The sequence below is a fragment of the Cervus canadensis genome, chromosome 15 (genome assembly GCF_019320065.1).
Source record: "Cervus canadensis isolate Bull #8, Minnesota chromosome 15, ASM1932006v1, whole genome shotgun sequence".
NCBI lineage: Eukaryota > Metazoa > Chordata > Mammalia > Artiodactyla > Cervidae > Cervus > Cervus canadensis.
In genome coordinates this window covers 69318185-69330483 of record NC_057400.1, presented here as the reverse complement: position 1 = coordinate 69330483, position 12299 = coordinate 69318185, and the positions used below count along the sequence as shown (strand labels likewise).

Below are 12299 nucleotides of genomic sequence, written 5' to 3'. Positions count from 1 at the left end.
CTCGGGTCCCTTGGATGAGCCCCTGTTGTTGAGTCCAGTGCCCCGAGGGCTGGCCGTCCTTGTCCCTCTCCCGCTCCCAGCCCGCTGACCGACCACTCCTGGGACCTTCCCGCAGGACTCGGGCAGCCGCGCTCCAGTTCTCGCAGCTCAGTGCCCGGGAGCCCTTCTGCTGGGCCCCGCGGAGCAGCACTGTGCCCTGGGGCTGGTGACCTGGGTGTGCCGCTCACCGGCTCTGTGGCCTGCTGTGCCCTCCCGTTACGTGAGGACACGGTCCTGCCCATCCTAATCACATGGGCACCAGGGGGGCGGGCTTCCCTCCTGGGGCGGGCGGCCAGGCTGGGGACCCAGAGGCCTTCCTCAGGAGGAGGCCCGGGGAAGGGGCTGGCCGCGGTCCCTGACTTTGAGGCAGGTGTTTGTCTCCCCTGAGTCCACGGTCAACCCAGGCGTGTCACTTCCCACTCTGTTTCTGTTGTTTTCTGATTTTTATAAAGGCTTATTGTACCTTGAATTTGAGACTGATCCCTGTTCAGTTCCGTGGGGATAATTTCTAGCCTCTGTAGCCTTCTGTTGCCTGAGGGTTCTTGTTGGAGATCAGGGGAGGGTGCATAGTTTACCCAGCTGCTGTTGAACGGGCTCAGCTGTATTTTGCACTGAGTCACTTTGTTGTCACCAAGCTCCTGTGGGGCTGCAGTGGATCAGTATTCTTTAGAGAATCCCACTACAAAGGCACAGGTTAGTTGGTTAAAACAACACACTCATTGTTTACAAAAATACTTGCCGTGCATGTTTCCTGAAACTTCCCCTGGCTTAACCACACACCCAAATGTACTAGTGAGACCTGGCTGGACCCTGAAGGGGTTAATCTCTTCCCCACACTGTTACCACCACTGTCTTTCCTGTCCTCACACCCAGGACCAGCGGAAAAGCTGCGACTCCAGGAGAAAGATCTTTTTTTTTTTTTTTAATTGGTTTATGTTTGAATTGAAGGATAATTGCTTTACAGAATTGTGTTCTTTTCTGTCAAACCTCAGCGTGACTCAGGTATAGGTATACATATACCCCTTCCCCTTTGGTCCTCCCTCCCATCTCCCTCCCCATCCCACCCCTCTAGTCTCATACAAGGTCATCTCTGAGTGAAGACCTAGGGGTGCTCTATGTAAACCACAGTGAGCAAAGTACACTTGAACTGCGAGTGAGCACTTCAGTGTCAGCCCCCAGTCTGTCCGTTACTGAGAAACACGAGCCAGACACGTGGTGTTCGCATGCCGGGCGAGGTACCTTTTCTGTCTTTCCCCTGTTGTCCTGGGCTCCAGTGGCTGCATCGTCACTACCAATGATCTTGGGTGGTGGCACAAGCTGTGTCCTTTGCTCCTTCAAACAGAAGGGTCTGGACGCCTTTGCTGAGAGGCTTCTTCCTCTTGCTAGTGGTGCTTCTGAGCAGCATCTGGCGATGAGCAGAGTCCTTTCATCAGGGCGGTTCATGCCATGCAGGGTTCACGGTGCTGGCGTCACTCTGCTGTCCTGCCCGGCGTGGCCGTCTGGTCGCTGGATTCCAGGGAGGGCGGAGCCCGGCTTTAGGGAGGCTCCCGTCCAGGGCGTCTGCACTCAGTCGGGTGCTCTTGCTGCCCCACGCCCCGCTTCTCTTGAACAAGACAGTCCTGTAAGATGGCACTAAGCTGGAACAAGGGTGGTTTTTTGTTTGTTTGTTTTTTGTTTTTTTTGTACTTGGAGGAAAGCATACCAAATAGATTTACATATAAGTTTCCGGTTATAATGTAAAGCCTGTGAGGTTGCCTTTTCTGACACAGTCTATCGTTAGCCAGTTTTACACTGCCATTTTACACCTGTCTCACTCAGCTGCCAGCTTTAATGGAAGAGGAAGAAGACGACGAGACCACCATCAAAGGTGAAACCTCGAGCCCTGCCTCGCCACGGTCCCTTCGGCTGGACCGGCTGCACACGGGGGCTCTGCGCACGGCCGGCCCCGAGGACGTCAGGGACACCCGCAAGTAAGGGGCCTGCGCGCCTCGTCGTCAGTTTCAGGAGCCCTGCGCCTCTTCTCTTGAAAGAGTTAGAAGGATGTCTTTAAAGGAATCCCACTGGGTTCGGTGCCTGTGTTTAGTGGTGAACTTCAGGTGCTGGGTGAGAAGAGCTCAGTGGCCTCGCTGATTTTAGAAAACGTCCATCTCTACGGATTGACCCCGCTGTGGGAGCTTTCTTCCTGCTCTTGCTAGAGGTCTGCCCCGCCCGGGGTGCGTTCCTGAGGGTGACGGCCCCGTGCCTCTCGGGTTCCCTCTTGAGGGTCCCTCCCTTTTCCTCAAGGGTCTCCTCTCAGGAGACTCCATCCCCTGCAGTGACTGACACTGTCCTCATTCAGACCGCTGCCTGCTAAGCTCCCGTCCTCAGCCAGGCAGCACTCGATGGAGGGCACGTGTGGTCTCCTGACCAGCAGCTGTGCTGCCACGGCCGGGGACGGTCACCCTGTGGAGGTGGGGGGAGCTGCCCAGAGTGGGGGAGCTCGCCTTCTCTGGGAGCCTCGTCACCTGCCAAGCGGAGACCCTGAGGGAGGGTCAAGGTGCCCTCTGCACCAGCTGGCCTGGAGTCAAGCCCTCCCCGGGGGTAGCTCCAGTCCGAGTCTCTCAGCTTCCCGGGGCAGATGTCTGTGGCCGGGAGCCTGCACTGCTTGTGTGGAGTGTGGTTGGTGAAGGAGCCTCCACTGTGTGCTTGAGGTTGAGGTGCGGGTGTTGCTGGGTGGCCGGTTCTAACAGTAGATCTTGAGGACGGGTGTGTGTTTGCACGAGGGCGCCGGTTAAAGGTCCTTCTCTCTCCCAAAAGCTCGACCGGCTCTCAGGACGGCCCCGGGGGCAACCCCAGCAGCAACACCATCAGCCAGGACTCGCTGCAGAAAGCCGCGAAGAAGAAGGGCATCAGGTCCTGCATCGGCCGCTTGTTTGGCAAGAAGTAAAAGGGCCGGCCTGGACTCCCGGCAGGGAGGCCTTAGGACCAGGTGGGTGCTTCCTCGTTGAGAGGGAGGAGGGCCTGCAGGCATGTCCCTTCTGTGTTTCCCCCACTGCCCCACGAGGCTCCTGTCACTCACGCTCGGGGTCCTCCTGGGAGCAGGAGCGGAGGAGGCATCCATCTTCTCGGTGGGTCCAAGATGATCTGATGAGTTAATGAGTGGATGGGTGGATGAATTATGTGTAGAGGGATGGAGGGATGGATTAGTGAGTGGATGGATGGATGAAGAGATATCTGGCTTGATGGGTGGACGGAATTCATGAGTGGGTGGAATATGGATTAGTGAGTGTGTATGGATGGTTGAAGAGATGGCTGGCTCGATGGGTGGATGAATGAAGCATGGAATGAATAAAGCAGATGTTTATACTCCAACGCTAGAAACATATTCTATGAAGTTGATTGAGTAGGAGCTGGGCAATGATTGTTTCGTCCAGAACACTGACAAGTGTTTGGAAACGGCCTAAGTGCTCATCAGTGAGGGGTGAGGTCCAATCTGTGGACATCGCACAAGGAACGGCCCTCCTCCTCCTTCCTGCCACCTTCCTCATCCCCAGGAGCTCCTCAGGGGTTCTGCCCATGGCCCACGCCCCACCACACAGTCACGCAGGTCCTCCTGGGGTCTCCTCACCACACAGTGTTACCATTAAGCCCCCATCTCTCTCGGCTTCATCTCCTTGAGGACAGGGTATGTTCCTGCCTCTTCAGCCAGATATTTGTAGAGTGTCTTGTTTGTGCTGGGTGTGGGATATACACCCAGGGGTAAGTGAAACAAGATGTGGTCTGGACCACAGTTAAGACACAAGAGAGAAAAAGGAGCAGATTATTCAATGCTATCCCTAGTCTTAGTAAAGACAACGCTGAGATGGAAGGTGCATTGATTATATGCCAGATGCTGGGCGTGCCCCTTCCCAAGCAGGGGCTGCCACCTCCCGATTTACAGAGGAGGACACAGTGATGGTCACGCGGTCAGGGAGTGGTGAGGGCAGGTGCACACCCAGGCAGTGGGACCGTGCACTTTGCCGAGCCCCAGCCCCCGCTCTGGTGGGTGCAACGGGAATGAGATGGTTCTATGGCGTCCCTGACTCAATGGCCTTGAGTTTGAGCAAACTCCAGGAGGTAGTGAAGGACAGCAAAGCCCGGAGTGCTGCAGTCCACGGAGTGCCAAAGAGTCGGACACAGCTGAGCGACTGAACTAAAGCCTGAGTGTGTGCTAAACGGCTTCGGTCGTGTCTGACTCTTTGCGACCCCAGGGAGTGTAGCCCACTAGCTCCTCTGTCCATGGGATTCTCCAGGCAAGAATACTGGAGTGGGCTGCCATGCCCTCCTCCAGGGCATCTTCTCGACCCAGGGATCCAACCCACATCTCGTTATCTCTCACATTGGCAGGCAGACCTTTACAGCTCGCGCCACCTGGAAAGGCCCCGTGAACGCTGATGCAGAAAAGAAGGGCTGCTCCTAAGTTAAACTGGAAGAGCAGCAAGCACAGGTTGTAACGAGGAAACCACACGATGAGCGACAACAGTGCGGACAGAAACAAGCAGGGACGCCTTCACCCACATAAAGAAAACAAGTGTGCCGTTCGGAAGAGGAGCCCGTCAGTCCTTGGAGGGACAGTTGGAACCAGAATGAAAACCGAGGCCGTGGTCAGCAGTGCCCACGCACACGGCCTGAGTGGCGTGGTGTCACTCACCGGGCTTCCTGCGTCCCCAGAGCTGCTGCCAGCGGTAACATCTCTGAGTGCTAGGCCGGCAGCATCCCCGAGTGAGCTGAGGCATTGCTGCTGTCCTTGCAGTGCTGCTGCGGGGCCCTCTGTGGGCGGCCACCCTCGTCCCCTGCCCCGCCGCCCACTGGGGCCTGCCTGTCCCCCTGGGATCCTTTCAGCCCCTGAGCGTGGGTGTTCCCAGGCCTCTGCCTAGTCAGACTGGGACGCAACTCAGGACTTGGGCTTGAGATATCAAGGAGACCATGAATCTGAAAGGACACTGCCCTGGGGCCCGTGAGAGAGCAGGAGAGCAGAGCCCCCACGGGGAGAAGCAGAGCTGGGGAGCGTGCCCACAGCACCGCTGCCTCCTGCGCAAGTGCCCCCTCGCCTCTCCTTGACCTGAAACAGACCCCAGCTGCTGCTGCTCCACAGATGATTCCTACAGATGCACCTCCTGCAAGAGCTGTTTTCCTGCTGCTCGGGGGCTGCCTGAGTGTGCTCAGGAGCATCAGACAAGTGGGGCTGCCATGCCTGATTCTGGGGGAGGGCCTGATGCTGGGGGAGGGTCTGATGCTGGACTAGGGCCGGATGTTGAGGGGGTACGTCTGATGCTGGGGAGAACGTCTTGTGCTAGACTAGGGTCAGAAGCTCGGGGAGAGCCTGCTGCTGGCCGAGTGTCTGATGCTGGACTAGGGCCTCATGCTGAGGGGAGGGGGACTTCTGATGCTGGACTAGGGTCTGGGGCTGGGGGAATGTCTGATGCTAGACTAGGGTCTGATGCTGGGGGAGGGCCTGTTGCTGGGCGACTGTCTGATGTTGCACTATGGTCTGATGCTGGGGAGGGCCTGATGCTGGGCTAGGGCCTAAGGCTGGGGTGGGGGGAGCTTCTGATGCTGGACTAGGGGCTGAGGCTGGGGGAATGTCTGATGCTAGACTAGGGTCTGATGCTGGGGAGGGCCTATTTGTGGGCGACTGTCTGATGTTGCACTAGGGTCTGATGCTGGGGAGGGCCTGATGCTGGGCTAGGGCCTAAGGCTGGGGTGGGGGAACTTCTGATGCTGGACTAGGGTCTGAGGCTGGGGGAATGTCTGATGCTAGACTAGGGTCTGATGCTGGGGGAGGGCCTGTTGCTGGGCGACTGTCTGATGTTGCACTAGGGTCTGATGCTGGACTAGGGCCTGATGCTGGGGGAGGAGGGCCTGATGCTGGGGCGGGGAGGGGGAAAATCTGATGCTGGACTAGGGCCTGATGCTGGGGGAGGGTCTGATGCTTGACTAGGGCCGGATATTGAGGGGGTACGTCTGATGCTGGGGAGAACGTCTTGTGCTAGACTAGGGTCAGAAGCTCGGGGAGAGCCTGCTGCTGGCCGAGTGTCTGATGCTGGACTAGGGCTTCATGCTGATGGGGGACTTCTGATGCTGGAATAGGGTCTGAGGCTGGGGGAATGTCTGATGCTAGACTCGGGTCTGATGCTGGGGAAGGGCCTGTTGCTGGGCGAGTGTCTGATGTTGCACTAGGGTCTGATGCTGGGGGAGGGCCTGATGCTGGACTAGGGCCTCATGCTGGGAAGGAATGTCTGATGATGTGGGGCGGTCTGATGATGGTGGGCAGCCTGCTCCCAGATGTACACAGAGTTGTGATTATAAATCTCTATGAGAAAAAAAAAAATCTCTATGAGAAATCTTTTTTCATACTTTCCTGACCACCTTTGTATGTTCTTTCTTTCTGAAGCATAATTGCTGTGCAATATTGGTTTGATTTCTGCCGTAAATCAACATGAATTAGCCCTAGGTGTGCGTATGTCCCGTCCCTCTTGAATCTCCCTCCCACCTCCCCTTGCTACATTCTTGTCTCTATGGGTATATGAATAATAAAGAGTGTTGACTAAATTGACATAAAAAGCTCCCACACACAAGCGTGCACACGCTCACTCCCTAGTGCATTCCCCTGGCCAGCCCGCCCGGGCACCCGCGGTGAGCCTTGACACCTGCACTCTCTTCCCACCCTCGGCCCGCTGCCCTCGCCTCTGCAGCAGAGGGGCCCTGGCCCCGAAGATGCTGAAGTGATGGAGCCTCTTGTCTCCGGATCCAAGGGCATGAACAGCCCGTCGGTCATCCTTTGGGGACACCTATACTTCCGCCTTCTAGCCTTTCCATTCTCTCCATCCGTTTCTCTTACCAGAATGTCCATGTGATGACACGGGCTCCCATTACCAGCTCTGGCCTGTTCTCAGGGAGAGTCCAGCTTTCCCTCGGCACTCTTAAGTGGCAGTGGGAAATTTGGCTTCAGTACTTTATTGAAAGAAAGCAATAAATAATACTGTGATAAAAATTGTTCCAAAGTAAACTGTATGTACTTTCTCACATATTCAGGAAGTTCACAAAAGATTAAGAGAAAAACAGAATGGTAACAATGAACTGTACAGGTAAACTGAAGGCACTACCCACATGTAAAGAGACATGCCGTCTCTGTCTACCAAGCTATCAGCAGCATCATAAATAACACACCGTGATCTGAACGCATCTCTTGCTGGCTTTTTTAATGTGCCGCTCAACAAGTAAAAGTTACATTTGCTACTTATACAATCCAGAATGGCTATGTCATCAAAATCTAAAAATGTATGCCTAGATCCATTCTTTAAACAAGTTTACAAACAGATGTAAAAAGATGGTTTACAGAAGAAAAATGAGGCCTTTGTCAGAGCTGCATCATGCTGTCTGTCTGTCAGGGATGTGGCTCCTTCACCATCCAGCACATCGGCTCCACAGCGGGCGCAGGGTATCGCGATTGGTCCCCGAAGAGTCTCAGCGGAGAGGAGGAATCCGGGTCCACAGAGACCAGGTTTTGGGAGAGATTGTCATAGGCTTCTTCTAGTCATACTTTCAGCCCAGATTTCAGTAGAAGCTCACACTCAACACCCGTACTTTTACATCACTTCACGCTGCAGACAAAAAGCATTTCTTGCTGGAAAAAGTACAGTTTAGGTCAGTCGTTAAAATGCGACAATTGGTTGAAATTAAGTTTGCTCATTTCAGAGTGATTGTTGGAGAGCTTGGTTACATTCTGGAAGGATAATGCACACCGTGTCATGATGGTTTTACAATCGCAGGAAAACCCCTTCTCTCATGGGTTATCATTTAAAAATCAAACAAGAATAATGACAATAAATGCATCATTTACAAAAGCCCTATGTTTGTTCATAGGCTTTATACAGACAAGCAGTACAGTACATTCATTGGAAAGACTAAAATCAGGTATCAGAAGATGAATTGATCTGAAAGGATATTTATAGCCTGAATATACAAGAATAAGTATCTATCTAAATGAAGTCATAAGTTTACATGAATATAAGAAACATTAAATTCTAAAATATTTTCTCTATGGTATGCATGAACTTTTCACTAATGAAAAACCCTGTAATGAAATCTCTTCAGGTCCATATAACAAGTAGTAACAGATTAAATTAAAGATTGCACTGCCGCGGTGGGAGGGACACCCGTGCCCAGGGACGCTAGGGAGCCTCGGGCCGTGGTCTGACCACTCCTGCGGCAGCGGGGCGCCAAGGTCACGTTCTCTGCCGCTGAGGGCTCTCCAGGGCCGACCTCCGGAGACCCGCCGACCCTCCACTCCCAGGGCGTGGCCTCCGTGCCCCCTCGGGACCAGGCCGGCCTGTGCTCACCCCGAAGCTCAGCAGGAGTGAGTCCTGACTGTGGCGGAGTCCAGCCTCTGCATTCCCGCCACGCTGCCGGGTCCCAGGAGCGCGGGAGGAAGTGTGCAAACCCAGAGTGCAATTAGTCGTGGAACATCACACGGGCTGGAGGACACACACACTCACTCCCGCAGCAGCGCCCACTCCTACTCAGGGTCTGGGGAAACTTCTAGAGGGTGGGTGATCCAGAGAGAGCGAGCCTGGGGGCTGCCACGTGGGGGTCCCTGCCACTCGGGTTGGGGGTGGGGGCGGTCACACTAGAGCAGCAACGGCACATTCGATGACAGAAGCGCTGACATGGAGACAGCCACTGCACGTGACCAGCTGCCAGCCTCTCCTTAGACCTCCAGATTCACAGGGATGCATGACGTCTCTTCCAGCCCTCTGGACTGGATCTGTGAGAACAGGACGTGGGGAGGGACCAGCTACTTGTGGGTCAGTGGCCGGGCCCTCGTGGCCTGGAGCCCCGCGATCTGCTGTCCTGGGGGCCATGCCGCTCTCCACAGGCCGCTCCAGGGAGGGCAGAGCACGGGGCTGATCTAAGAAAGCGGAACCTCAGTCTCAGCCTCCCTCGGAAATGTCACCACTAATGTTGTTTTCTCATCACAGTACAGGCTGTAGGGCCCAATGGGTCGGCCCCGACCCCCAACTCCAAGTTGACTAGGAAATCTCCATAACCCCCTAGCAGAAACCCGCTTCCCCCAATTCAACATTTCCGTCTTCCCCTGGGCCCCTCAGGAACACATCTGATGAGTCTCTGGCCAGGGTTCCAGAGAGGGCTGAAGACAGCGGGGGCTGCTGATGGAGCAGGCCACCTATCTAAACCCTCTGATTCTAAGCGCCCCGGACACCTGCTGCACTGCGACTTCAAAAGCCTTGAGAACAACCCAGTTACACAGTTTATACCCTGCCTATCTCACGGGGTTTGTAAAAGGTCATCTGCCATATATTATATTCCCAACACCTCTTTCTAGGATTCTTTCTAATTTATCTAAACTCTAATGTCTATGCCAGCGTGTGCATCTGGCAGGAAAATGTTGGATTTATAATGAGGAGAATGGAAAATAAAAAAGCAAGCAGTAAGACTCTTCAATCGACTAAAGCTAAGCTGCAGTTAAGACTTGTAAAAATGAGCTGCATGCTCCTTGGAAGGAAAATGCCGTTTAAAACAGGAGAGAGTCACTGGGTCTCCCCCACCCCTGGTTAAGCGTATTATTGAGTTCTGGTGAAGAGACGATGCTGCTTCCCTGTAAGCCCCCTCACCGAAAGTGCCCAGCTTAACACTTTGCTCTGTGAGAGCAAGTGAGAGCAAAGCTTATAAATCTACTCATGGGAAGGGCTAATAACAGGAAGAAAATGGCACCAAAGAGACCCTCCAGGCCCCGCTCCCTCGGGGTGAGCGCACACTCCCTCTGGGATCCCCCAGTGTGGCCGGCACTGCCAACCGGGGAGAAAGGAGCCCCTTAGATGCCGCTGTCACGGACGGGACCCTGGCGGCATGGGGGGCGCGTGCACAAGGCGTCTGAGCCACAGAGCCTGACCCCGGCCCAGGCTGTCTGGCCGTCTGTCTTGCCATCAAGTGGGGATACAGCGGCCCCGGGCACCCAGCCTGAATGAGCAGCGTTCTCTGGCAGAGAGGCCGTCAGAGGGAAAACCAGAGCTGGGTTTGAAAGGACAACTGCCAAGCCGGTGTACTTACGGCCCGGCTGAACTCGGGGGAGGACCTCTCTCGGCCTCACCTTCTTCCTTCGCCCCATCGACTGACAGTGTGCAGGGGCCCGAGGGTGGGGACAGTGAGGACGGGACCCGGCGGTTTGCGGGCAGAGACTCTGCGCACGCAGCAGCTGAGCCACAGACATGCTGTGGTCTGAATGTTTTCCTCCAAGGGGGCGCCCTCCTCAAGCTGTTATCATCATCCTTGGAAGTTACAGGACAGAAAACAAGACAGATTTTAAAACAAAGGACAAAAACAAAAAGCCACCAGCCCTTTAAATGGCCGAGTTTGCTACTGCACTTTTGTCCACGTGTATTTGACCCCATTCGTGATGACCATGTGACTGATTTGCCCAAACTGGGACCAGAGGAGCGTGGCAAGGGTGGGGTAACACGTGTGCCAGGACCCTGACTGCACCCTAACTGGACCACCCTGGTTGCCCGGGAGGACATTCCTCCTGACAGTTAGCAGGTTTCACTTCTCACTTTGGAGAAATCACATCTTGCTATATAATACAACACACTGTCATTTGCCATGGAAACATTTTCAAGCTGTAACCAGCCCTGTCTCACACTGAACAGAGCCCATGGATGCTTCTTCAGGTGTCCGAGTCTCCTTGTCACACTGACGTCTCCTTAACGTCCAATGAAGAGGAGAACCACAGTGTGGGGCTGAACGAGTCACGGTTGTGTGTCACGGGGAATTAATGTTTTGTGTGTTTTCAGTACACTTATGAAACAGTCCCCCAAGCACACGGGGCCTGGAATAGGGTAAGGCCATCCAGTTGCTCCCCAAAACACAACTCACAGACACCATTCCTAAGCAGAAACCAACGTTTCAATATAAAATAACTTTGAGGGAGACTAAAACTTAAATAGCAAAATTTAAATAGGTTTTCTAATGACTCAAATGAACTCAATCACACCAAGGTGAGCTTTCAACGGGCCATCTCCCCAGCCGTATTTTTATCTTTACTTTCCTTCTTAGTAAAAACTGGAGATGAAAACGGCACTTACATGCACAGGGCGATAGTAAGGATTAAGTGAATGAACCTATGAAGGTACCTGGCCTCGTTCAGTAAGTTTTGTTACTGTTACTGCTATCAGTGATCTATTTTCTGAACGTTCGGGGAGGTCTTACCCTGTGTTTAATGGGGAATATCCGTTTTGAAATTTTATTTTATTTATTCTCGGCTGTGATGCGTCTCTGGTGCTGTGTGCACACTTTCTCCGGTTATCACGGTCAGGCTTCACAGTGCAGTGGCTTCTCTTGTTGTGGAACCCAGGCTCGAGGGCACGGGGGCTTGTCACCTCATGGCGTATGGGGCCTTCCCAGGCCTGGGATCGAACTATTGTCCCCTGCATTAGCAGGCGGATGATTCTAACCCGCTGGACCACCAGGGAAGCCCTACAGCTAACGCCTTATTGAGAATCGCTCCGTTGTACTCAGGCGCTCAGAGCCACAAGCGCACAGCGAGGCACTGTCCCAGGGAGACCCCGCATGGACAGCCCGCGTCCCCTCCGGCCTCCCCACCCGCCTGGCAACTGAAGTGCCTCCGGCTTCCTCCCGCCCCAGCGGAGAGGCTCCCACTCCATCGTCAAGGACACCCCCTCTGGCCTGGGCACAGGACCATGCTGCCTCCTCAAGTCCTTTGACGGGGGGCCAGAGCAGTGTTCTTCACACTCACAGGCGTGCACAGCGGGCCCTGCCCTTCTCGGCTCTGGAGTGATCCGCAGCCTGCAGCAGCATTTGTGAGTGGAACAGGACGCAGGGCACAGTCACAGGGAGATCTCCAGAGTCGTGGGGAAGTGCTCTCCCCTCAAGACACACAAGCTGCAGAGCGATGTGGGCCCGAGGGCAGAGCACAAGTTCTCTGGCCACAGAGGCCGATCTCAAACACTCCTTCCCACCCCCTCCCCTGTAATGATGCGAGGTGTGATTTCTCCTCGGAAAGCATTTCCTGAGTTTTTCTTTCCAACAGGAAACCTCTGAGGCGGCTTATACACTGGGAACCGAGAAATAGGACTGTACTAGCCTTTCATTCTGTGCTAGTTCATTCTGGCTTTCTTCTCTTTTCCTTTCCAGTTCTTTTCGGTCATAATTCAACCTTCACAGGCACACAATTCCACACTGCAAACTGTTTCTGTTTCCAAGAG

General features: G+C 54.4%; 1 protein-coding gene across 5 annotated transcripts in view; it reads left to right on the top strand.

Moving 5' to 3' along the window:
- Window positions 1-12299, top strand: part of LOC122453685 (liprin-alpha-1-like) — a 160234-nt gene that overhangs the window by 29314 nt on the left and 118621 nt on the right. The window contains exons 14-16 of one of the 5 annotated variants that reach the window (XM_043487771.1): window positions 1858-2009; window positions 2836-3007; window positions 4405-4763. The exons of the other annotated variants lie outside the window; for them this stretch is intronic. Of the exons in view, the coding sequence (XP_043343706.1) occupies window positions 1858-2009; window positions 2836-2965 (282 nt within the window). The 3' untranslated portion in view covers window positions 2966-3007; window positions 4405-4763. Of the gene's footprint in view, window positions 1-1857; window positions 2010-2835; window positions 3008-4404; window positions 4764-12299 lie in introns of those variants that run through there. 5 annotated transcript variants of the gene reach the window in all.